Raw genomic sequence first — 26110 nt, 5'->3', positions numbered from 1 at the left:
TTCAGACGGAGGACACTCGGTTCGAAGGCTGCAGACCCTGGGTTGAGACACTGCCTGTCTCTCTTGCTCTCTTTCCTCTTTTTCTTTTTTCCGTCCCGCTCGAAGAACAGAACGCCCACCACCGCTGCCCCGAAAGGCATAAAATCCACCTTTGAATACGGCGCCTTAACGTCCGGAATGACTGACAGACGGACTAACGGATGGACGAGAGGGAAACCTCTCCTCCTCCTCCGCCGCTCCGCTGCCTGGAGCCGTTCTATTATAAGGCGTCGGGCGACCGTATGGCGTGGGACGAGCGTGGCGGCGGCCCGGCTGGGATGTGGCCGTGCCGCCGACAGGCCGAGTTCTGATCCCGTCGACTCGCCAGTGCCACTAATGGCAGCTTGGCTCGTCTGAATCCAGGCGTTGTCCGGCGCCGAGCCATTAATCAGCCCGTCAGCTGACTGCGCTGATTATACGGGCTGCCGTGTGACGCTTATAGAAACATCGGAGGATTATTTAGAGGTGCAATTTGTCAAATGTGCATTATTCTGGTTTTGGAATCCGCCCAATGGGAAGCAGATGTCGTGTCGGGGATGTTTATGTTTTGCATGCCAGAGGCCTCGCTGCTCGTAGTCCTGAGGTCCGTCCATAACCTTCTGACCTTGAAGCCACCCACAACCAAAGACCTTTGCTGCATTTTAGAGCGGCTTGGGGTAAAGGCGTGGACGCAGATGAAAACACGCCGTGTTGCGTGGCGTCCAGTAGGGGGACAGAAGAAGGAAGCGTCCGCTTCCCACAGTGTTTTTGTGGTGTTCCACGAGGTTTGAGCGTCGGCAACAATCACGACGGATGAAAGCAGCCGGTCCTTGGCGAACCTGTCGCCGCCCCTCAGACAGCAAGCGCCTTGAAGCCAAGTGAGAACGAAAGACGTGCTCGGCGCTCCGTCCCCCGAGGAGAACGTGGACCCAGTGCGGATGTTATTGTTTTGTCGAGGAGCTCCGCCCAGCTGTGTGGCAGGGTGGACTGGCCTCTGGGCTCCATAAATATTCATCCCGACGGAAATCGAGTGGGTTCCTGGCCCCCGGTCGCTGGGGCCCCACTGAAGAATCTGGATCTGTAGGTGAGTGGGCGTGGCTGTGGTCACGATGTGGGAGGAGGCCGAGCGAGAAAGGCTCCTGGGAGGCAGAGATAACATCAGCAGCCGTGTGTGGGTCAACGTAGAGCGGGTTGTGCATTGGTGAATGAGAGGCTGGGCTAGACATCACAACGGAGGCCCGGGTCCAAACAGCGCTCGCTTGTCGCTCGCACCCTTCTCCGCCCCCTGGTGGCTCCAGTGGTGGTGCTGGTTAACGGCGTTGACGGCGTCTTTGTTTTTTCTCTCCACCTGAACGTGAATCATTCATCGCGCCGTCCTCCAACTCAACCGTTTTGTGTTTTTTATTTTATGTGACTCCTCCCAGTTTTCTGCTCTCAGTATTTTGGTCTTTTAGTCGAAGTCGCTCTATAAAAAAAAAACATTATCCGCATTTTTCTTGGTTTGTGGAGAATATTGCTCCTAATTTTGACTCTCCTGCTGCTTGTGATGTCACAGATTCTTCTCATAGGTCCCGCCCACTCACTCTGTACATCAAACAGCAGACTTGGGAGTGTGGGGGGGAGAGGGGGCGGGGTGAAAAAAAAAAATGGAAAGACATCTTTGACTGGCAGGGGGAACTTTAAATATTGTCATGCTTCCATACAATTGTGGGCTTGTCGGAACGTTAAAACAGCAAATCTGTCACCATCGCTCCCAGTTGTATAAGCTACTTTGAATCGCAGCGAGTCAAAAGTTTTCAAACATCTTCAAGTTGGGGCCGCTTTCAAAATCCCAAGCGCTAAAACTAATATGGCAAAGCAGAGTAGCGGTGGAAAAGCCCCGCCCCCCTGCTCCTGTCCGGTGTTTGGGAGTTTGTAAGTGGGCCTGACCGGTGTGTGTGTGTGTGTGTGTGTGTGTGTGTGTGTGTGTGTGTGCATGCGTGACTGAGCCGTGCGGACAGCATGAAGTATGGCAGCACAGTCTGATCCTTGCTGTTTGGCTTGGCAGCCAATCTGTCGCTCCCTCCAATCCAAACAGAGGGGAGGGCCCTTTCCAGGCCATTAGCCCTGTGATTGACAGGACGGCCCACCACTCAGAGGGCGGTGGCGGCTCGGCCCAGCAGTCAACCGCTGAGGGGTCGGCTGGTCTGACAGTGAGAGCATTTATTTTTATTTTTTTTTCCAGAGGGAGGGGCAAGGTTGCTCTTTCTGCTCTCTTTCGTTTGTATTTTATTTATATTCTTGTATTTGATTGTATTTATTGTTTTTTAAGGCACTTCAGGTTTTTTTGAGGATCGTGAGTTTTGACGCTGGTCGGCACTCTCCCGCAGGCCTCTCGGTGTGTAAACAAGTGCGTGAGTGAGTGTGTAAGCGCGGCTCCTGACGGGCTCGGAGACGGAACTCGCACTCCCGTAACTTGGCCGATTGGCCCAAACCAGTTTTGACGGCCGGGCCTTGATTACGTGTCAGCATATATAATTCAACACCATCATTTGGAACAGTGACGTCAGCCGGCTGCCCAGAAAAATGTTTCCCTCCTGTCCCCTCCCGGCTCAGTGCGGCGAGGCCTGCTTTTCTTCCCAACTCTGTTACACATCAAAGTGTGTTATTGTACTGTCTACTTATCGGGGGGGGGGGGGTTGTCCCTTTAATGACTTTTGACTCACTCTCCCATTATTTTTAGGGTATTTTAGCTCCATCCAGATCCAACAGAGTGGGGGGAGTGGGTGGCAAAGAAATGAATTTAAAACATCTTCTGCTTCCCCTCATCTTTCCAGGAGGGAGTGACTCACACCTGGTGATGATGGCAGCGGTGAAACGCTCTTTAGTTACCCAGCAGTGAATAAGATGGAAGGGAACCAGCTGGAGATTTGTAGATTCCATCAGGAGGATGATAATAATAATAATAATAATAATAATAATAATAATAATGAACCTTGAAACTGCTTTCAAGTCTCCAGTCAGAATGTGAGCCCAAGAAAGGGGATGGCTGGGAGTGGGCGGGGCTTATGTGAGGAGGGGTGGGAGTCCATTCCTCCTTTTCCCAACGAGCGGGAATTGTTGGGGTCCAGTTTGAAGCCTCACGCCCACCCAGTGAGACTGGAAGCTCCGCCCTCTTTGCCGGGAGGCCGGGGGGGGACTCCGAAGCACCGGTTCTCAACATTAACCCCCCCCCCCGAAGCCCCCCGCCAGCAAGTAGACGCTGCCAAACTACGCAGCGTCCCGCCGAGTCTGAGAGAGACGAGGACGCGGGCGAGCGGCGCAGCCGAGCATTTCCGACTTCCTACCGAATGACAAGCGGCATCAATCTTGGGCCGCCCTCGGCCGCGGCGCCGGCCAACGCCGAGTCCGTTGGGGAAGGAGGGGGGACGGGGGGGACGGGGAGGCTGCGAGATCCAGGCGGCTGGAAGTGAACAAAGGCTGGATTATCCTCCTCAACATGTCTCTTAGCGGGACAGTTCATCTCTGAACCCCCCCCCCCCCTTTGGTTCACCAGGGGGAGAAATACCATCAATGTTTTTTCCTTCCTCTGTTTTTTCTCCCCTTCTCGCGCTTCTCTGCTGCAGATTTTCCTCCTTCTCTCTCTCCTTCTCTCTCTCCTTCTCTCCTTCTCTCTCTCCTTCTCTCCCTCCTTCTCTCCCTCCTTCTCTCCCTCCCTCCTTCCTCCCCCTCAGACTGTCAGCTGTGTCGAAGGGGGTGGAAATGAATCCAGGGTTGCTTCCATTTTCAGCTGCATCCAAATGACCCCCGTCCAACGCTTGAAAACTCCCGGTGACATTTCTTCTCTGACACCCGGTGACGTCCAGCAATAACCCGTCTGAATCGGCGAGGTGTGACACTGTGCTCGGAAGCAGTAGCCCCCCCCCCCCCCCCTCCCCACCCACCAACCCACCCTCGAGAACGGCCCAACCTTGAAACCTTGAAACTCATGAAGAATTGGAGCGGGAGTCCAGACGGCTCCTTCTCACAGCGCTCACACCTTCACTTTTTCAGCCGAGCGTGTTTGTTCAGGTGCGGCCAGCGTTTGACCCGTCGGCCTTCACCACTGCCTCCCAGGTCCTCGACTCCTAGGTTCATAAAGAGGAGGAGGAGGAGGAGGAGGAGGAGGAGGAGGAGGAGGAATGAGATAAAGCAACCAAGTCTCATAATTGTAGTCTTTTACAGCCAAAAATCTTTCAATCACAGTTTTAAATCTTTGTTAAAAAACAAAACAAACCAAAAAAAAGTGACATTTTTATTTCTTTTTTGCTCCGTCAGGAATCAAAAGGCCTCGGTGACCCAGTCGGTGCCAGAACACGGTTGTTTTTTATGATTTGGTAGTCGGTACAAGGAGTATTTCTCTACTTTCCAAGTTGTTAGCTCGTGCTAACGTTGCTCTGGTGAATCCTCAGAGAGGGAAACCGACCGCTCAGGACAGCAGGTGGTTCTGTTGCTGTAAGAAACTCATCTTTTTAAGTTCTATCCAGATTTTGTGTCACCGAACTTTGAAAAAAAACCCCAAATGTTCAGATGACCCCAAAGACTCGTTGGGTTCACCGGTGGAAGTCGCGTATCGTCCACACGCTGAGGCCACTTTTCACATCAGATGTGAAACACAGTGGCTGTTAATGTTTGACTGTTCTCCACCCGGATGGCTGCAGGAGCCAGTAGTGGACCTGGAGTGAAAGCGCCAAGAACTCCGGGAGCGGACGGACCGGGTGGTCCGGAAAAGTTAACGAGCGCAGCTCCCTTTGGATGTTAAACCCAAAGTGTAACACAGATATTAATGTAGCAAGTATCACAACACAGCGGAGGAATGTCAACTGGAGCGCTGGGACGGCGGGTGGGAGAGAGGGAGGGGACGAGGAGGGAGGGAAGCTGAGCAGCTGCAGCGGCGCCTAAGAACAACCCCCCCCCCCCCCACTCCTCCTCCTCCTCCTCTGCTCTCTCACCTGGGGAGGTGGCCAGAGGGAGATAAATCACTCGGCTGCCCCTTCCCCAAAGGAGGAGGTGGAACGTAACGTGTCGGGGTTCAAGGAGAGGCCACGAGTCATGGGTCTTGAATCAGCAGGTGATGGTGACTCGGCTGCAGTGGGATCTGCAGCAGATGAAGGAGGCGCCGACCTCTGATAACCTCTGATAAGATGTGGACTCGTAAAAAAGATTTTGCACTTCATGTCCTCTGCTGTGTGTGTGTGTGTGTGTGTGTGTGTGTGTGTGTGTGGACCAACTCTTGACCGAACACTTTGCACCTGACTGATCGGCACCGTGTTGAACCTGGGCTGTGCGATAAATAGATTTTAAATCAGAATCTGATTTTTTTTTTTTTAGTCAAGACGATGTTAAAAAAAGGAAAATCATAAAATCGATTTTCCTCCTGCATCCTTCCAGGCTATGCGAGCTTTCGAGGTCTGGCATCCCGCTCTCCTCAGCTCTGCTTTTTTTCGGGGAGGGGTTGGGGGGGGGCGGCTCTGGACTCCTCTCGGACACCTCGGCGCTGTCGTCTGGGTAGATGTGAATCTCCTTGCCCCCTGAAGGCCAGGGAGCCTCTTTCACGAGCGAGCTGCAGGATTGGTTGCTTGGCCTGGAAGTGGTGGATGCAGGCGATGAACGGTCGGGGGGCCGCGCCGTCCTGCCTCCTCTGGACAGGCGGCCTGGGCGCCCTGTCCACGGTCGGAGGGCGGGGCAAAGCGTCGGGGGCCAAAGGCTCCTCCCAGGAAGGATTCTGGTATGCCTTCTGTACGAACGTTGCACCTCCTGGACCTTCTCTTGGAGATCCTCCCCCTTTTGATTGCAGTTGAGCGTTTGATTGTGGACTCCAGCGTGGTCAGTTGAAGGGGGGTGGGGGGGCTTTTGCTAGCGAGGTGCTGGGCGGGGGGGCAACTCGTCGCCTGGTCCGCTCTCGTTTTCGGCTTTTTTTTAATTTATTTTTTTTACCTTTTTTTTTTTGCCCATTGGTTAGTTGGGAGCAAAGTAAGGAGCTCCAAACCGGAAGCTTTATTTTTAAGGCTATTTTCAAAGTACAGCCGCTGAATGGCGTCGGTAAACATTTAGCCAGTTAGTTCTGCGTGCACCTCAGCGGTGCGGATATTCTTGTCTAATAATAAACGGCTCTGAGACCCAAGTCATTGTTTGGGCGTCTGCATTCTTTTTCTGTTTGGACGGCGTTGAACGTCCCTACCGAGCCGTGCCGTACCGAGTGGAGCCGGAACCAAGCGAGTGGAGAGCCAGGGCAAAACCACGCCCCCTTCGTAAATGATTTTCTCCCAAGTCGCTTATCCCACACTTGTCCCGTTTTTTTTGTAGCACCTCCCCTTTCCACGTTTGTTCTCAACGATGATACCGGTAACAATTAAAAATACATAAAAAAAAAAAAATCGGTATGAGGCTTCCATTTATTGTCAAGTCGATCGTTGAATGAAAAATGATTGGACTCAAAGTCAATGTAAAGTCTCAAAGGCAGCGATGACAATGGGTGTTTTCAAATGCTCTCATGGTCTTCTCCAGAGGTGTCGGTGCTCTGGGCCGCTCACCAGGTCCACCACAGCTCAGAGTACTACAACCTGTCCACGGCCCTGCGGCAGTCCCTCACCCAGCAGTTCACCGCCTGGGTAAGGAGGCCTCACATTGATCAGAGGGGACGGTGGGAGAAGGTTTTTCCACCTACTGCTGTTCCATAAGGTATTCTTGGAAATCTGGAACTGACTCCGCCAACTTCCTGTCTCTCCCCCCCACCCCCACCCCCACGCCCCCTCCTCCAGGTCTACTACCTGCCTCTGGCTCTGGTGGCTCCGCCCGCCATCTTCGCTGTCCACATACAGCTGAACCTGCTCTACCAGTTCTGGATCCACACAGAAGTAAATACATGTGTCCAATCGATCCTCCACATCCGGTTTGGTTACGGCTATCTGAGAATTTAAAGGTTCAGCGTGTAAAGTTTTTAAGGAAGCCCGCCTGACCGTGCGTTTCACATTTAGGGCACTGTCAGGTGGGCTTCCTTGAAAAATGTCAGGGCAAGATGGCAGCTAACTTGCTAGGAAAAGCTAAGGTTAGAATGCAGGTATGTTTATTAATGTATTTATAGGTGGTTTGTTAAACTTTTACCGATATAAAAACCATAAATCCGAGCAGATTCTACTCACTGGACATTTAAAAACGCAATGATTCACCAATCATCCTTGAACCGCCGCTGTGTAATCCAGGGGACACTGACTTTTCACCTGTTTGTTCAGATAAGCTTCTGCCCCAGATTCAGCACAAATATAAATAAAAGGGAAAGAAGGCGAGCCGTTTGATTTTATCTGCTGGAAGGTTGATGATGAAATTTTGTTGGACTTCAAAAAAAAAAAGAAAAAAAAAACTCTCCTGGATTCTGGATTCAAGTCTTTCCCCATTGACTTTTTAACTGCGGCCACTTTGAGACTCTAATGTGGAGAGGGTGGTGGTGGTGGGGGGGGTGGCAGGGGGGAGAAGGGAAATAAGGGCCGTTAAAAAAAAAAAGCCTTTCTGCCGGTGCCAGTGCTAATCCGTCCCTGCTACAGTCCAGCCCTTTGTAGGCGCAGCGTCGCGCTGGAACCTGCGTTCAATAAAAAATAATGAGATTTGACGAAATATTCCAAACAGAAGCGGAACGTCTCTCTCTCTCTCTCTCTCTCTCTCTCTCGGCCTGTATCACTTTCACGACCTCGGTGACGTTCAGAAGTGGAGGAGTGCGTCGGGACCGCCCTCTGTCTTCAAGAGTGCCTCACTATTAGTGAAAACACTCGTAATAGTCGCCTTTATTCCCCTGTGATTTACGGCTTCTTTATGGGGCCTTTTTTTTTTTTTTTTTGATGTCATGTAAATTTATTAGCGGCACAAGTCACTGTAGCCTCAGAGCAGGGGGGGGGGGCGGGGGGCGCAGAGAGCCGTTCTGAAGCTTTCACCCCCCCCCCCCCTCCTCACCCCCCCTTCCCTTACTTTCACTAGAGATGAAAACTCTCACGCTTGACTGCCAGACGCGAAACAATTAGCGCAAAAATAATTAGCCGCGGGTTGAATCCCGGCAGCCTCCGTCAACTTGTGGCCCAACGAGGGAACTGCGGCGCAGAATAAACGCAAAACGGCTGGCGGGTGCATCTGTGCTGGGACGTCTGTCCAACAACGCACCTGCAGCTTTATGGCTCTGAGTTCTGCTGAGCGTCGTCGTCAACGTGTCAGTCGGAGCCATTTTCATTCGAGGGAACCTTGTTGACACCTTCGGGCCGGCGGGGAGGACTTTGGAGTTGTGTCTTTAGAGATCCCGGCGAGGGTAAAAGAGGAAGTACGGTGTTTTCCACGTGTTGGTGTTCATCGCTCTTTTGATTTTGAATGTGATTCCATAGGAAAATATTAATTAAATGACTTCAAGTTTGGCAAAAAAAAACAACCTCTAAGCCATCAATAATTTCGAGTCTTCATTTTTACAGGTCAAGGGTCATTGTGCTCCTGTAGACCGCTTGATGCTGACAACGTGCAGGGGATTTAGACTGTTTGTCGGACTGGTTTGATTCGTGGGGTCAATGCCATGAACGGACCCAGTTTAGATCCTGGGGTGTGTGGAGGCTTCACTCGGGGTTAAGGCTACAGGTTATTTATTTTAGATTAAACCTGCCGAGCCGCCGCTGCAGCCGTGGCCATCTTCGGGTTCAATGCCACCGTGGCACTGTAGCGTTGTGGATAAACAGCAAAATAAAGAGCCTGGGACTCTGCAGCAGGAGATTATCTGCCTTTAATGTGCAAGTCCGTCCGTCACACGGTCCAAAAACCACTCCTGAGATCAACGCTGGCGACACTGGGACTCAGCCGCGTCACTGCCACGTGCAGTTGATCTGTGACGGTGTCTGATGAGGTGACGTTTGCATTTTAACCTTTCAAGCCGCGTGTGTTTCAGCTGATCAGAGACCTTGGACCTCTGGAGTGGATTCTCAACACCCCCAAACATCACAGAGTCCATCACGGTGAGATCAGACGGGATCAATCATTGAGAGAAGTTGGGGAGGCTGGAATAACGACGACGGCTCTGTTGTTTTTATGGCTCATGTCTTTGTTTTGTTGAGTGGTGGAACCCAGTTGTGGAAGGAAAAAGAAAAGAAAAGAGATGAATACAGGGAGGAGGTGGAGGAGGAGGAGGAGGAGGAGGAGGGGGAGGAGGAGGAGGAGGAGGAGGAGGAGGAATCTGTCGGGGTGAAAAAAGAGACAGATTTGCTCCTAAATCAGCCAGAATGTCGTCTCACCAAGTCTCGTTTCAACAGGGAGGAACAAATACTGCATCGACAAGAATTACGGGGGAATTCTGATCGTATGGGACCGACTGTTTGGTGAGTGAAGCAGCTGATCCAGGAGTCACATGATTCCTCCCAGAGGTTGCAGGGTTTGTGGTCACATTTGGAACAAAGGCTAACAAATCTGCTGCCATTGGACAGAGCCAGACAGGAAGTGAGGGTATGGGGTGGGGGGGGGGATCATTGAAATGACGTCATTAAACACTTCACCACCAAAACAGTGAAACGACTTGACTGCTTGGCCTGCCAACTCCTGGCAGGAACAAATGGCTTAAAGTTTCCCCCATTTTTCCACTTTTAACTTCTTCCTGCTTCCGTGGACCAAACGGAGCAGAAGTCTGTCCAAGGTTTGGAGGAGGAAGCACAGGAAGCAGAAATACAGCCAGGTTTCTCCCCTGGGACTGCTTGGACGGAGAGAGATGTGTTGAACCTCCTTGAGAGCGGGCGGCTTGATGGCACCTTGGTTTGTGTTTGTTGTGTTTGTGGCAGGAACGTTTGCTGAAGAGTCGGACAAGGTCATCTACGGCCTGGTCTTCCCCATCAGGACCTTCGAGGTTCTGTATGTGCAGGTGAGTCTTGTCGTGACCCGCTGCCCGTCCGTCTGTCCATCCGTCTGTCTGTCCGTCTGCCCGTCCGTCTGTCCCTCCGTCCGTCTGTCCCTCCGTCTGTCCGTCTGTCCATCCGTCTGTCCGTCTGTCCCTCCGTCTGTCTGTCCCTCCGTCTGTCCGTCTGTCCCTCCGTCTGTCCCTCCGTCCGTCTGTCCCTCCGTCCGTCCCTCCGTCTGTCCGTCTGCCCCTCCGTCTGTCCCTCCGTCTGTCCCTCCGTCTGCCTCTTTTTTTGATCTCTATGTTTTGTTTTTAATTTTGGTTTTTACTTTAAGAAAGGAAATATGAGATGACAACAGACAAGAACATTAGAATTATTGAAATATTTCATTAGTTTGGCAACAGTTTTCTGTTTGACCTTTGGCCTTTCCTCTTCCAGCTGCACTACTATCGTTACCTGTGGAAAAAGTCCAGGATCTACAAAACAATCAGCCACAAACTGGCCGCTTTCTTCTACGGCCCGAGTTGGAGACCTGGTAAATCTCGACTGGGTGACCATGACAAAAACCCCAAGGTTGGTATTTAAAAAAAACACACACACACACACACAAAAACCCAAGAACCCCAACAAAACACTTTGGCTTCTCAACCACAAGTGACTCCCAAGTGACTCTGAGAATTTGTGGAGGCGGGATTCACATATTCTCCCAGTTTTTACAAGAAAGCGCCACATCAAATAGAAGCTGCGCCGCCTTTGTAGCTGCGACACAATGAGTTCAAGTTCGTCGCCTTTAACCGACATCTGCAGGATCAAAACCGCGTGCAGCCCAGTGCAAACGTGTGTGTGTGTGTGTGTGTGTGTGTGTGTGTGTGTGTGTGTGTGTGTGTGTGTGTGTGTGTGTGTGTTAGCTTTGAAATAACACTGATGGTGTCACACACATCCAGCCACCCCCCCCCACCCCCCCCACACCTCTTTTTTCTGACTCCACAATTAAAAGCGGCCCCCTCGAACCCGACAGGGTGACTTTACTTTAAATGTGGAGTTTGACTGAAATATCTTGAAAGGCTCGTCGCCGGGTGGCTGCTGCAGCTCAGGGTAGATGGGTGGAGCTGAGCCCGGCGGAGAGAGTGAGCGGGTGAGAAGAAGCAGAGCCGCTGGAAAACACCTTCGGCCTCGGCGGAGGACGATAAATGTTGCCGCCGCTCCTCCGCTTCCTTGGGCATTCCGAAGATTCAGTCGGTGTGTGTGTGTTTTTTTTTTTTTCTTTTCCTGTTTTCCCTCCCCCGAAAGGTTTCAACACCGAGGCCCCCGGCCTAATTACGTATTGTTGAGAGGAATCGCTGGGGCCAACGCAGTGACTCAGGGAATTCTTACAGAGGGACTCATATGTTCCGATGTGTTTGCTGGAAGCGGCTCCGCCCGTGGACTCCGCTGATGGAGAGCAACAAACTCGCCCTCGGCGAGCTGCTCCGGCAGGAGCTGCAAAAACAAAAGCTCCTTTTTTTTTTTTTCTATGTGACGGAAGGAAATAAACACAGAGCCACTCTGAATGGGCCGCATTGTGTCTCTGCGCTCTTTTTTTTTAATGAAACACTCACATCATCGCTTGATCTCATGATTTACTTCTTCTTAATCTCCGCCCTAAATCTTCCCCGTAGAGTCCGGCTGACAGTCGATGGCAGCAGCTGTTTGCTCCCAAGAATCTGAGCAGCACCAAAACTTTGTTTTCCTGCGGCGCGGCTAATGAGCGTTAGCTAATGGCTGGTGTAAGGTAGAAATTCCTACACCAGCGACTTGGAGCAGGAGCTGCTGTTTGTGGAAGGATAGCTTCTTTTTTTTTTCGTGGCGGCTGAATCGGACAAGCCACGTTGAAAAACTCCATTTTGTTGGTCGAACCAGTTTCTTCTGAAGAGAACGAGGCGGTGCCACAGTCGAGGCTCGCCTGTGACACAAACTGGAAGTCACTGCTGACTTGTGAAAAGTGGATGTTGCAGTGTGAACAGTGTGTGTGTGTGTGTGTGTGTGTGTCAGCGTGGATGTTGCAGTCTGGTCCGTCTGCTCGGTACGTGTGATTCTTTCTGTCAAGTGTGGAACCAAACGATGCAAACACACCCAGCTCTGGACTTGCTTTGACAACCAACAGAACGCTCTTTTCAGCCCTCAATCCATCTTGACAATCCCTGGCCCTTCAGAAGACAACATGCTGAGGAGCAGGAGCTGAACATGTTTCTCATGTTTCCCACGTGCAGGTGACGGGGGCGGAGTTGCCTCACAATCCCAGCTGGCCCATGTCTCTGCAGCTCTACGTGATCCTGCATTTCCTGTTGGTGTTGCGGATGTATCACGACCTGTTTGAAAACAAGGAGGTGCGTTGTCAATCTCACTCTGACCTTTCTCTCTCTCTCTCGCTCTCTCTCTCTCTCTCTCTCTCGACCGTCGAGCGGTTGTCTGAGCTCTGAAGCTGTGGAGGAGGACGGTGACGACTCGGCCGCAGCGCCGCTCCTCTGATCCCACGCATTAACTCTGGCAAGGTGGTGGTTGGGGGATGCTAATTTTAGGTTGAGACTCCGTCCAACGTTACCCCCCCCCCCAAATTATGTCCAGTTTGTTGTGGCTGCCTGGCTGTCCTCTACTTATCCGGGCAGGGAAGAGAGCAGCAGGACTTGGGATCCTGTCAGGATGACTGATCAGCGTTCCCCTTTAGAACAACTTTTGTCTTTTATTTTCCACTCCGACAGCCAGAGGAGCACCCTCAATCCTCCAACCCCGCCTCCACCAGGAAACTGCTTGAGTTATCTTTGGATGCCGCTGTTTTTTTTTTTTTTTTTTTTTTTTGATTTGTTTTGTTTTTTTCAAAGAGCAGCTCTGGTTAGCCAGGAACGCCGCGTCACGCCCAGCTTCTGCTGAAATTCCCACATAAAAAGGGCCAGTCTGTCTTTTTGTGACGGCTACCTTTGCTACACACACACACACACACACACACACACACACACACACACACACACACACACACACACACACGATCATATCCTGTCCACAGTCCAGGCCTACCTCTCGGCAAAAACGAAACTCCAGCCGGTGGTCCGGCAGAGAATACAAACGCCCTAATTGTGGAGCAGAGCAGCTTCCCAACCCAAATAGCCTTCAGGATGCAGCAATCAGGACTTGGAAGGAAAATAACAAAGCCAGCGCCGAAGCCCGGCTATCAATCATGTGCAGGCCCTTGTTGTGTATTCACTCCCACATGTTCTCCTGACAATTGATGGCACCCCTGCCGGACAGTTTATGTGCGCCGCGGCTAATTCCGAGTCGCGTAAACTCGGTTTCTCCGCTAACGAGGCCGGGAACTCTCCAATGATGTCATCGTCAGGGGGGGTTTCATCAGCAGGACGGTGTCAGCAGGAAAGAGGAGCACCGGTCAGTCGTTAAAATCTCATGTGACGAGACCTTCGGCACCTTTTACAAGCCCGGCAGAAACGCACACTGGACTCTGTCCTCAGACATCATTTACAACTTCAAGCACAACAACAGAGTGTGGGCGACAGAATTTATGGTAAAGTGCATCTGATATGCAGGAGATTCCGTGTGAGATTGCCTGTCGCTCGGCAAACGGCCACAAAGTCCAGGTGTGTGGCGGCGTGCGTGACGAGTCGAGACCTGGACTCTGACCTGGGAGCCTGCAGGTTGAGTCCCACTGGGTCCAGCTCGGCCACCTTTGTTTGGCTCCTCCTCCTTCTTCTCCTCCTCCTTCTTCTTCTTCTTCTTCTTCTTCTTCTTCTTCGTTTGTTGTTTTTGTGCAGCTGCATGAGCGACGTGCTAACACATCATCATGACCCAATCAATCATATCTGCTGCCCCCCCCCCCCACAGAGAAACTGTGATATTTCCGGGGTCAACAGCCTCGATGGCAAAATCAATTTTATTTTACCACCTTCTCGCGCCTGCATGTTTCCACCAGAGAGGGCGCTGCACCACCACCTTGCAACGTTTGTACATTTCCAGCACAAGTACACTTCTAGATTCACTGCATCCGTACAATTTTCAGCAAAAATGTTACAAATATATTTCATAAAGTGTCATTCATATGCAAAATGAAAATGTTTACTGCAGTACCAAAGTGTCACAAAACTACACGCACGTTCATCCGTGCGCCATTGATCCAATCAAATGGCCGGAATTCTTCAAAGAAAAGCAAACACAAACCTTGAGCACTTTATTTCTTTATTTATTTTTACTATTTTGTCATGTTCCGCTTTGCCTTGACGTGACAACTTCTGACAGATTATCGCTAATAAAACACGTCTGGCTAATTTGCCCGCTGCTGTGTCGGGTTCTTTTTGCCGACGCTGTTAAAGCAACAGCGGTGGTAATGAGCCAAACACGGCGCTAATCGTCCCCTGGGACCAAAGAACAACACCATGCTGCGGCCACTGCCAGCAGATGTGAACGCTCTCATCACTGCCCCCTGCTGTTGGGTTTGCACTTTGTGACAGGGCGTCGCATTAAAGGTTTGCACTCGGGAGGGGAGACATGTTGACTTCGTCACCTTAAAATTGCCTCTGTGGCTCCACCTGCTGGAGGTTTCCTAGATTTGGAGTTTTAGCTTGTTTTGTTGAGAGCAGATGCATTCACATGACCTTTGATTGGGAATAATGACGCCTCCAGAGGAAAAACAGCCTCCGAAGCCTCTGAGCGGCGCGGTCGCGTCTCAGCTTTAATGCTCCCTGACAGTCTGGTTTCCGTTGACGGATGGACGTCCGCCAGACTTCCCAGTTTGACTCATCCCAGTCAGTTCCCATGCGACGGCTAGGACCCTTCGCTTCTTATCGAGCGGGTCGGGGGCTTTTTTTTTGGATGGGATAAACATAAAGATGGACAACTTTATTGCATCCTGTTGACGGGTTTATTTTTTATTTTTTTTTTTACGTCTGACTATATATGGACCTTCTGGGTTTGTCCGGCCCGGTCCGGGAGCAGCCAGTGAGATCTGGCTGTCCAACTTCTGGAGCGTTTGGAGTGTCGGAGAAATTTAGAGGCCGAGCTGGCGGCCCACGCCGTCCTCGGGAGACCACCGGGGGGCTCCAGCTGCTGCCCTCGGGCCGAGGCCGTACATCACGTTCTCCTCCACATAGTTTTCTTTCTTTATTTGTCCGTCTTGCGTGTGTTCGCATCCCAGAACGGCTTTCGGGAAAAAAAGCCAGCGTGGAATCTTCCTGGGATTCCTGCTCCGATGTTACTTGTTTTGGCTCTGTCGGTTCTTCTGAGACTTGTTTGCTTCTTCTGCTGCCGTCCGATCCCAAAATCAAGAGCTGTGATGGGTTGATTGGAGGGAGCTGGAGGAGGAGGAGGAGGAGGAGGAGGTGGAGGAGGAAAGGGAGAGGGAGAGGGAGTGGAGGTTTTTGGCCAGTGGTGGCGTCTGCCTCGGGATGGCGGCGTGCCAGAGCTCTTCTCATGGAAGGCCAGACGTGTTTTGATTGGCCGCGCCAAGTAAACAGTTGGAACGGCCGCTCTCGCTCTCGCTCGCTCTCTCTCTCTCTCTCTCTCTCTCTCTCTCTCTCTCTCTCTCGCCGGTCATAACTCATCCCGCCGCTGTGTTATTTCAGCTTTTTCCAACCCTGATGTATGTCTTCCTCACTGGTTGTGTTGGTGGTAGATGCTGTCCCAGCTGACCATCCTGGGGATGAGCGGCTACATCCTGCTGACCCTCACTGCACTCGGACACATCATGGACCAGAGGTGAGCAGAGATGTGTCCCGGCCTACTGAATCGGTGTGGTTGTGAAAAGAAACATCGGCGTGGGCCGCTGCTCCGCCTCTTCAGCGGGCTGTAGAAGGTTTGAAGTTGCAATGCCCTGCATTTCCAGGCCGAGCGCCGCCATCCTGGAGTTCCTCCGCTGCGTCGCCATGATGATGATGCACAGGCTGGGTCACATGACGCCGCTGCTGCCATCGCTGGCCGTTCCCACCGAGGTAAAGTCAACCACTGCGTGATTCCTTATGTCACGTCAGAAAAGGAGGGTGTGTGGGGGGGGTATTTTTATCCATTTCAAGATATGAATGTAATATAATATAATTTTCGATTTAGGGCTGCATAGTGTCCTGAGTTAACTCGCGATTAATCCAAAATCAATTGATTCCTTTATAATAATTCCTTTGTGGAAATATTCTATTTTTATTTTCTTTTGAACATTCCAAAAACAAAAGCCACGATCGCATTTGTCAATCGCGGTATTTTATTTTGAAAACTAGCCGGATTCTCTCATGTTTCTTTGAGTGACTTCCTGTCCAGCTTGACGCAGATCGCTCGCGGTTCGCTTCGCGTTTGGCGTGAATGACGCCATCGGTTAACAAGGACGCCCAGAGGAAGTGAGCTCCGGCGTTGATCGCCCATCAGAAAAATGAGTGCCGTTAAAAGGAGTTTGAGTTAACGCGTTGTTAACGCCGCGTTAACATCGACAGCTCTCGTTCTAATTTATGTTGCTTTAATGCAACTTTACCTCCCTATTCAAAAAAACGTTAATCTTCCAAAAATAGATTTTTCATGGCGTTTTTTTTTTTAAGGTCACGTTGGGCAGTCTGGACTGGAAGGGAGGTTTGCCTCCAAATAACCACCAGGGTGATTGTGTGTGCATAGTGGAGGTTACATTACTGTTACATCACTGGTTAGCAGCAAACAAATTCACAGATGCTCACACAAGGCAATCGTGTTGTTGTTGGTTGGCTGGTGGTTTTGATGTGAATAAATGACTTGGACAGTGGAGCTATGTGTTTACACCTGAGTGCCCCCCCCCCCCAGACAATGGGAATTTGGGTTAAAAGGACTTCATGTCTTCCTGAATTAGCTGCCATGAAAGCTTGTGATTACTTTTCCCCACAAGTGAAATAATTCTCTTTATAGGTAACATAATTTAATGGGAACCATTCGATCTTTTACAGTTTGGCTTCCTGGCTGCTGCTCTCCCCATTTCAACATTTTGAGCCAATTTGTGCATGAAACACAAAAGTTTACGGCGCTCGACGCCTTCTTCGTTATTTCACTTTTGGGCAGTTTTTTAAAGCCAGAACACTGCCGAGCCTGTCGGTCCGCACAGCGTCTGCGGCCAAATCTTAGCTTCAATTTATACCTTCTCGAGGATCGGCCCGCGCTGCAGCCGTGCGGCATTAATGTAACCGTAAACAAATGGAAACGTGGAGGGCTGTTACTCTACGCAGATGATGTGACTCTTTACTTCTGGGAAGAAAGTGTCTGAAAATCCTCCCAAGACGCCCTGACAGCATCGTGTTTGACAGCGTGTGTGTGCGTGTGTGTGCGTGTGTGTGCGTGTGTGTGTGTGTGTGTGTGTGCCCGCCCGCCGCTACGTCCAGCCCTGCGGTCCTGTGATCTACGAGTCCAGATGTGTCGCCCAATTGACCATAAAATTGGCGTTCCTTTCTGGCTCTGGCAGCTCGGCTGTCGATGGCGACTGACCTCTCATTACTCGCCCCTCCTTTGCGCCCCCCTCCCATTCACTCCCACCTCCACCCTCTCCCCTCTCCACATTTCAGCCCGCCCTCGCCGCACTTTGCCGTTGTGAGTGAGAGAGTAGCTCTTCTGGAACCAATTACGCCGTCTGTCGCTAACTAGAGCCGGCTGATGAGATTTGCACGTGAGGGCCGAGTGGTTTTTTTTTTTTCGGGGGGGGGGGGTTTCATCAGCATTGCCCAACGACACATCTGCTTTGCTCAGGTGCTTCGAAAAAGACGACTTCCAAACTTTATTGTTTCTCACCGCAAAAACAAAACAGAAACAAAGCCGAGAGGAAGGAAGCGCAGTTTCCTCCAAGCCGTCCGTCGCGTCGTGTGGACCGAAGGGCGACCCAACCAGATCGGGTTGGAGCAGCTTTAGCTGAATCTCCTTTGCAGGTGGTGGCGCTCATTGAGCAAAAAAAAAAAAAAAAAAAAAAAAAAGTAGCCACATGATTTACGCCGAGTGGTTCCCTGACGTATCTGCACAAAACTCCACTTAAGAGGAAAAAGAAAACCCCTCCCAAACCGCCTTGAACGCCCGCTTCTTTGTTTGGCCGGGGTATTTGAAGTTGAGCCAATCAATTAACAGTCACTTGAATTGGGGGAATGGGGTGGCGATGGCGGTGGGGGGAGTTTGGGGGCACGCTCGCTATAATTGTGTTCAGAGCCGGTGGGAGGGCCCAGTTAGCAGGAGGAAAAGCTGGTTCTGGTGGCGGTGTCGGGGTCGCGGGTGCAACTACAAAAAGGGGGGGAACCCCCACCCAAAAAAACAAAAAGGAGTTGGGCTTTTTTTGCGGCACGTGGAACCCGGCGGTGTGATGTACTGCGCCCCTAAAGGCAGCACCGGTATTTATAGCCACTCTGGAGATTTCCCTTGTAAAGCTGCAGTCTTGACCTGGAAACCAGGAGGAGGAGGAGGCAGGCGAGGTGGGGGGGGGGGACTGGCCAGAGCTGAAAACACGTCCAGAACCACCAGCAGACCGGCCAGCCAGGCATCCCGCTGCGGCCACGGACTGAGGCTTACATGTGAGAGGGTTTGAGCCGTTTCACACTCCAGAACTGAAAGCAGCAGCAATTCTGGGTTTTTTCCAGTACCTCAAACACATTTATGTTTGGCTTTACGTACAAAAAAAGAAACAAACACCTGAAATGGTGTAGCCACGTGCTGCCCTGCACTCTAACTGGGTTGTTTTCCGTGCTATCTTATTTTCCTGGTTGTGTCCACAGGCAGCAGCGCCTTTCAAAACCATGAGGGGGCAGCGTTGAGTCAAGTGGTGAAACTTTTTAGGAGAGCTTTTACAGACTTTGCGATTGCAAACAGCGTGGCAGGCTAGCGTTCGCCGGACCGTAACAAAGGCCGAGCTGTGGTCTGGTGCCCTCCAGTGGCTGCGTTGTGTACAACACATTTCTGACTGTTGATGCTTGGGGAGGGTGAAGAACAACGACGCCGCACCAAGTAGCTGTCGTGAACGTTAGCGCTCGTCTTCCGAGAAGTCGACAAACACGATGACTTGGATTCAGTCGGTAAACACGACCAATAGGAAGTGTTTACCGACCAATAGGAAGTCAGAACAACCCTGTTGTGTGTTTTTTTTTAAATACATCAGCAGCAGACTGGAAGTGACTGTTGTTATTTCAAATGTTTTGTTTCTTTTGTTACCACAGTTTTTTTTAAACTTTTTTTTAAAATAATGAGGCGTGCACGCACAAACACACACACACACACAAACACACACACACACACACACACACACACACACAGATACACGAGGGAACAGAGCTGTGCTTGTCTGTTCTTGTATCGGAAATGTCTTATGTCATCTTGGATGGTAGCAGATGCCAGATGTTAATAATAATTGTTCCTCATACATTATTCATGCTTTTTGCAACTCTGTGTGGTTATGGTTTTATTTTATTTCTTCCAGCTGTCCTAAGCAGCCAAGGTGCAGCTGTTTGTGTCTGCTGAGTCCAGAGGGCCAACAATAACTGTTAGCCTAATCAACTCCAACATCTCCTGGCAGCTGCTTATGCTTTTGGCTTTGGTGGAAAAAAACACACTGATGGACCCCGACAACAACCACCAGCAGGCTCCGCGGGCGGAGCAGCAGCTCCTTTTTTTTTTTTTTTTTTTTTAAATTTCCTCATGCGTTGTCGAGGACGATGTTTCTACCTTCTTCACCGTTGTTGCTGCCCGTTCAATGTTGCGGAGCCTCGGTTAGTCTGAATGAGGCTGTTTGTGTGTTTGCTGTGCGTGTAAATCCACACACAGACACGGGAGCAGAAGAGCTGCAAGATTCTGTTTGCGGTGATGAACCAGAACCAGAACCAGAACCAGAACCAGAACCAGCTGCCGTCCAGCGAGCTGAACGCACGCAGGCCAATGGAATCAGCAGCTTTTTGCTGTTGTTGTTGTCAGGTTTGGTCTCTGTGCGCCGTTAACCTGATGTGTCAGATGGGATGTCTTCCCAAAATCCACTGGATCGGTTCCAGAAGTCCTGGGGAAAAGGAACAGTTTGAGGGAAAAAAAAAGAAGAAAAAGAGAAATCAGCAGCTGATTGTTTCCCAGCAGTAGTCATCGTCTCAGTCCTGTCGGCAGGAAGTCTGTGCTAAAACTCACGGCTCCGGACATTTATCATACCCTTCGTGACCTCACGGAGGGTGGTGCCACTTCTCAGGTCGGTGACCACACCGGCCAGCCAGGCTGTGTTGACTCCTCCAAACCAAGGCGCTTTTCCCCAAAAACATTTCCAAGGTCCGACAAAGTCTCTGTGTTAGCAGGAGGTTGCAAACACAAGGCTAATTTACACCGTTTTGAATTTTAACTCTTATCCTTGAAATGTTCTGGAGCGAAGCTCTCCATTGAATATGTGTGACTGGCCTCATCAGTGAAACGATAAAGGAGCTCAGAGAAGTCCGAAACCAAAGAAGACTTTTGTTCCTTACGATTCGGCTCCTAAAAAGAAAAAACCCAAGCTCGCCTTGGCTCTTTTCACGCCCTCTCAGACTTTCCGCCGTCAGTGTTTTCCACAGGCGTGTGTCAGAAGCTTCTCCGCTGCTGCGGGTCATGACAATATTATCGAGTTCACGTCCAACACAAAAGGGATCACTCGGCGGCACGCCGGTGCTTTTTCTTTTTAAACCTTCCCCTCGTCAGCTGACTCTGAAAAACATGAAAAAGAAAAAAAAAAAAAAAAAAGATTAGAGGAACCAAGCAGTGTCTGGCCGTCCCAGACAGAAACCCAGCGGCAGCTCTGCGTTTTTTCCTTTCCCTTCGCCCAATTCCAGAGGTGAAAAGGTCGGCCGCCGTCTCTTTGTTTGGGTCGCTGTTCGATTGAATTGGATTTTTTTTTTTTTTTTTTTTGGGGGGGGGGGGGAGCAGCAGCAGGATTGTTTTCAGCGGTGGAAACTGCGGAGGATGACATCATACTGGGTGGGGGGGAGGGGGGGAGGGGTGTCGGCGGGAGGGAAAGTCTGCTGGGCGGGAGGAAGAGGAAGAGAGGAAGGAGGGGGGGGAGGAAGCAGCAGAAGCAGAGTTTGGGTTCAGGTCCCATGGAGCACTCGATGCCGTCGGACCATTTCCATTCATTCCGTTGGTTCTGATCCGGTCCGCTTGGTTTCCTCGCTGCGTTAACAGGTGCGCCATTCCGAGTCTTTCAGACGGAAAATAACAAAAGAAGTTTGTAAACGACAGTTAATTCAAAACAAAACAAAACAAAACAAACAAACAAAAACAAAGCGGCTTGGAAAAGTTTTCATCTTGCAGCCTTTTGTTGGAGCTCCAGCTGTCATGGCCCTGCTGGCCCACGGTCAAACCGTCCTGGGGGGGGGGGGGGGTTGTTTTGGTCCACGGAATCCTCACACACACACACACACACACAGCAACGTGTCCGGGCGGGAACGATGAGAAGAATGTCCTCCTGCGTCGTGTTCGGGACTCCAAAAAAAAACAGAACCTTTTTCAAATCTGTCGCTTTTTTTTTATTTTTTTTTTTATTCTTTTTCGTTTTTGCACGTCCGTCTATGAAAGAGCCGGCAGAAAACATTCTGAGCCGGGACACCATTCCCTCACAGTAGCAGCGGCGCTTCCCATTGGTGCGAGCGACAGTGGTGGGCGGAGTTTAACAAAGGTGACGTCCCGTAGCCAAGCGTTTTGGAGCAGAGAAAAGCCTCAGTGTCTGTCTTCTGCCCGCCTCCCCCCTCCCCCCCCCCCCCCCCCCCCCCCCGGAGGGAAGCTGATTGCAAGTTCACGAGACGGCCTGCAGTCTTTCTGGAAGCAACAGGATTCTGATTTATTGATATCAGACAGTTTTCGCTCCTCTCAGCGCCGCCGCTTGGCTTTCCTCACATCCCTGTTCCGGGCGAGTGAATGTAGTCCAGGACATGAGGGAAAAAAAAACATGATTGATCATGGAAGTTGTAGACTGAATTTGTTATCATCCCATCTTTAAAAAAAACAAAAAACAATACCTGAAAGTCATTACAGTGAATCAGGAACAACTCTTCGATTGTCCACTGTGTGTGTGTGTGTGTGTGTGTGTGTGTGAGTGTGTGTGTGTGTGTGTGTGTGTGTGTGTGTGTGTGTGTGTGTGTGTGTGTGTGTGTGTGTCTATTTAAAAGCTATCAACGCACACTCTTTGAAGAGTGTTTTTTTCCGTTGCCGGAACGGACGGTCGGCAGCCAGATGGAGTCGTGGAAACGCTGCTGCTGCTGCTGCTGCTGCTGCTGCTGCTGCTGCTACTGCCGCTGCTGCTGCTGCTGCTGCTGCTGCCGCTGCTGCTGCTGCTATTGCCGCTGCTGCTGCTGCTGCTGCTGCTGCTGCCGCTGCTGCTGCTGCTGCTACTGCCGCTGCTGCTGCCGCTGCCTCTGCTGCTGCTGCTGCTGCTGCTGCTGCTACTACTGCTACTGCTGCTGCTGCTGCTGCTGCTATTGCCGCTGCTGCTGCTGCCGCTGCCGCTGCCGCTGCCTCTGCCGCTGCTGCTGCTGCTGCCGCTCGTCCATCAGGCCGCTGACAGCAGCCGTCTTGTCCCACCTTGTTTTCCGTCCAATCAATGCTGGACGTTAACTCGGACGCTCTCACCACCCGGCTCCCACAGTCGCTCACAATCAGTTGTTTTTTTTCTAACCGTGCTGTGTTGCAGTTCAGTGCGGACACGCATGTGTCAGAGCTGTGATTGGTTGTTGTGGAAATTCTTTTTTTTTTTTCCCTCCACTTGATCCTCCGGTTTAGTTCCTGTCAGGCTGATTTAGAAGTGCGTGTTAAACTGTCATCCTCAATTTGTCTTTTCTTCCCTGTTCCTAAACGGCAACTACTCGGCATTTTATTTTTTTATATTTTTCTTTTTTCTTTTTTTTTTTTTTAAATTTTAAGATGCCTTTGGTATCTGGATATGAAACTATTGTTAAGCTTTTGGAAGCCTCTCGTACAAATGATTAAATAAATGTCTAATTAGCGTTCAAGATTTATTTTTAGTTTTCTCACAGCCACTTTGGTTGAATAATTAATTATAATTATATTTCATCTGATTTTCATTTTAAACGTTTTAAAGCTAAAAACTTATACGGCAACGCTTTCAGAATCGTCTCCTTATAACAGTGAAATCAATTCAATTATTGTCACTTATTAAGGAGCAATAGATTTAATTAATTAATAATTCATCTATTTTTCTTTTCTTTTACTTACTCAATACTCAATACAATAAATGTGAACGTCGCAAGAAAATGAATTGATTTCTTTTCATTGGATGCGATGAGAAGAAGAAAATAAAAAGTCATCGTGACGGACAGATCAAACTGAAGCTGTTTTGGATCATCAGCAGGATTATTTACCGCCCCCCCCCAAAAAAAAACAAAAAAAAAACAAAAAACAAAACTTCTAGATATCATGAAAGCAGCATATTTAGCCCTCTGTTTGCAGCCTCCTGCTAAACACTGACGCTTTGTTGGATCTCCAGCTCCAGTTGGAGGTGCGCTTAACTGACCTGGAGCAGGCAGCAGTGCCCACTGTGACGTCACAAAGGGGTCGATTACCTGAGGTGGATGTTCTGAGCAGAAGCAGAAGCAGAAGCAGATGAAGTGCAGGGTGGAAACACTGTGAGGAGTTTCCAGCTTCAGCAGCGGCGACGGTCCGGGCCAGGGCGCCGGCCTTGCCGCAGATCCAAACTCTGTGCTGCACTGCGACACTTGGAGAGCAGAACCACATGTCTGAGAGAAGGAGTGAGTGAGTGAGTGAGTGAGTGGAGCCGCTGAGATCTCCACTTTGCAGTCGGGCCCTCGCCGTGCTTATTTGCAGACGATGAAACGGACTTCCTCTCCAGCGCCGTGATCTCTCCCACATGGATTTCCCTCCGTTCTCCTCTGCTGTCGTTTGCTTTGAGGGACTTGTGATTTGCGAGGGTCCCCGCCGACGTCTCGGACCCGGTCCCGGTCCCGGTCCCGGTCCCGGTCCGTGGGCCGGGGCAGCGCCCCCTCCCTAAAAAAGAAATCAGACCGTTAAGGTCCAACTGGAGAAAACCTGCAGATCCTAAATCTGAGTCGGGCGTTTAAATCTGCAGTTTAGTCCCTTTGACACAAGAGAGAACTTTGAAAGGATGTGAAAGAGAACCAAGAGAACCAAGAGAACCGAGAGAACCGAGAGAACCGACCACCACGTAATGTTTTGATGGACAGGAGAGACTTTAATTGATACTTTAAGTAATCCTATAAGTAGCAATACTGTATTATTGATAGTATTAGCGATGCATTTAAAATGAGTGTTAAATCAAAAGTACAACATTGTAAAACGTGGAGGAAAATGCAAGCCTCCAATTTACTAAAAAACAGTTTTGAATCGACAGAAAGCTCAGTTTGTTTGAAAAGAAACAATTTATTTCTCTTCAATTCAGACTTTCACTTACTAAACATTTTTTTATTCAACCAGAAAAAAAAAAAAATTCTAAATGCAAACAGCACACATACATATATATATATATATATATATATATATATATATATATATATATGTATATTTTCTTCTTCCCGTACTCTGCGTCGCACCCTCGCTTTCTCAGAATGTTGCCTTTTTTTCCCATCAGGCCGTTTTCCCTCTGATGGACGGCGGCCTGCTTTTGGCTCAGGCTCAGATGTAGGATGCATTTTATGAGCCAGAGCGCGCGCGCACACACACACACACACACACACACACACTGTGAGAGTGTGGAGGTGGCTGAGAACAGTGACCTCTGTGAACCGGTCAGGGCGTACAGACTTTGAGAGAAACGTCTTCATTGTGTTTTCGCTCCGTTCCCGAGTCGCTTTTTGTCTTCATTGGCTGCAGTTGTTGTTGAAATCTTTATAAAAGATCACTTTCGTCTTGTTAGTGGACTCATAGTGTAGTCGCTCCATTATTATTGCACAATTATCACCACAAAGTTGTGGTAAAAACTTTATTTTAAAGTCAGCTTTAAAGGACCAGTGTGTAAAGACTGCGTGTATAGACACTGTCAACGTTAATGTGTGTGTGTGTGTGTGTGTGTGTGTGTGTGTGTGTGTGTGTGTGTGTGTGTGTGTGTGTGTGTGTGTGTGTCTCTCTCTCTCTTGTGCAGGCCTTTGTCTCCCTCTCTCTGCTCTTCTGGGCACTGCAGAGCTTCACTCAGCTGCTGGGCGTCAAGAAGAGGATCGACTGAGGCCGCCCTGTGATTGGTCGAGCACTGTGACCATCCTTCAGACTGACAGAAACCCCTGGAACATCTGGCGTCACATTTAACGGGACAGTTTAGGGACGTTTCAGCCTGACTTGAGTGTCGGCTGGCGTCTCGATCAGCGCACAAAGAGTTTTTTTTGCTCTCTCATTTATCACAGAGGAGGAGTGAACGCTGAAAAAAACCATATTTGGAAAAACATCATCATCTTCTTCCTTCTCAATTTGTGGCAGAGCGTCTGCAGAAGCAGAAGCTCTGTGTTTTTCACAAGACACTAACAAAACAATAACTTATACTAAACTATACTACTAACAATTGACTTAAAATCGTTTTTTTGTAACACCCGCTGCTTCCCGAGCTCGTGGGTGAATAACATGAATAACATGAATAACCTTATTAATCTTTTCTGTTGATTGAGCTGTGAAACTGAACAGCTGCTGCCAATCAGAGCAAACATTCTGATTCATCCTCCAATGAAAACGTCTTGATTCTGCTGCTTATTTAGAGAGAGAGAGAGAGAGAGAGAGAGAGAGAGAGAGAGAGAGAGAGAGAGAGAGAGAGAGAGAGAGAGAGAGAGAGAGAGAGAGAGAGAGAGAGAGAGAGAGAGTCTAGAACACATGACTAGTCGATGAGGAAGGTTTTACAGTAAACGACTTATGACAGAAGGGAACACGTCAATGGTTGTGAATGGTTGCGAACTGAGAAACATGGTAGGAGAAGAGAGAGAGAGAGAGAGAGAGAGAGAGAGAGAGAGAGAGAGAGAGAGAGAGAGGGGCACTGGCCGACTGTGGCCAGCAGATGGCGGTGTTGTCGGCCGTTACACTTCACTGATGCTTGGCTCGGGAGAAAATATTTAGTTGTTGCTGTTGACAAATGAACGACGGGAGTTTGAAAATAATTCATTCAGTTGAAGCCTCAAATTCAAACGGCTGCCGTTGCGTCCAGAAACGACGGTGCTTTGCTTCTCTCTGGTAGTTGGTGTGAAGTGTGTGAAGTTGTATTTTAAACAGTTGGATTTCCTCGTTATAAGTAGCGCCTCCACCTG

The 26110-nt window shown here is 50.0% G+C and overlaps 1 protein-coding gene across 1 annotated transcript in view; it reads left to right on the top strand.

The window, feature by feature from the left end:
* The window catches only part of agmo (alkylglycerol monooxygenase), a 32706-nt gene extending 7539 nt beyond the window's left edge, over nucleotides 1-25167 (top strand). Inside the window, exons 4-13 of the mRNA XM_076045802.1 lie at nucleotides 6544-6647; nucleotides 6798-6893; nucleotides 8948-9014; nucleotides 9309-9374; nucleotides 9828-9907; nucleotides 10323-10457; nucleotides 12134-12250; nucleotides 15538-15620; nucleotides 15748-15853; nucleotides 24970-25167. Of these exons, the coding sequence (XP_075901917.1) occupies nucleotides 6544-6647; nucleotides 6798-6893; nucleotides 8948-9014; nucleotides 9309-9374; nucleotides 9828-9907; nucleotides 10323-10457; nucleotides 12134-12250; nucleotides 15538-15620; nucleotides 15748-15853; nucleotides 24970-25050 (935 nt within the window). The 3' untranslated portion in view covers nucleotides 25051-25167. The remainder of the gene's footprint in view (nucleotides 1-6543; nucleotides 6648-6797; nucleotides 6894-8947; nucleotides 9015-9308; nucleotides 9375-9827; nucleotides 9908-10322; nucleotides 10458-12133; nucleotides 12251-15537; nucleotides 15621-15747; nucleotides 15854-24969) is intronic.
* Nucleotides 25168-26110: the final 943 nt, after the last annotated feature.

This window comes from Nelusetta ayraudi, unplaced genomic scaffold, assembly GCF_046127955.1.
Source record: "Nelusetta ayraudi isolate G7.1 ecotype Tasmania unplaced genomic scaffold, CSIRO-AGI_Nayr_v1 ptg000087l, whole genome shotgun sequence".
Lineage (NCBI taxonomy): Eukaryota > Metazoa > Chordata > Actinopteri > Tetraodontiformes > Monacanthidae > Nelusetta > Nelusetta ayraudi.
Note: the sequence above shows the minus strand (reverse complement) of the source record. Positions and strands in the feature narration are given on the sequence as shown.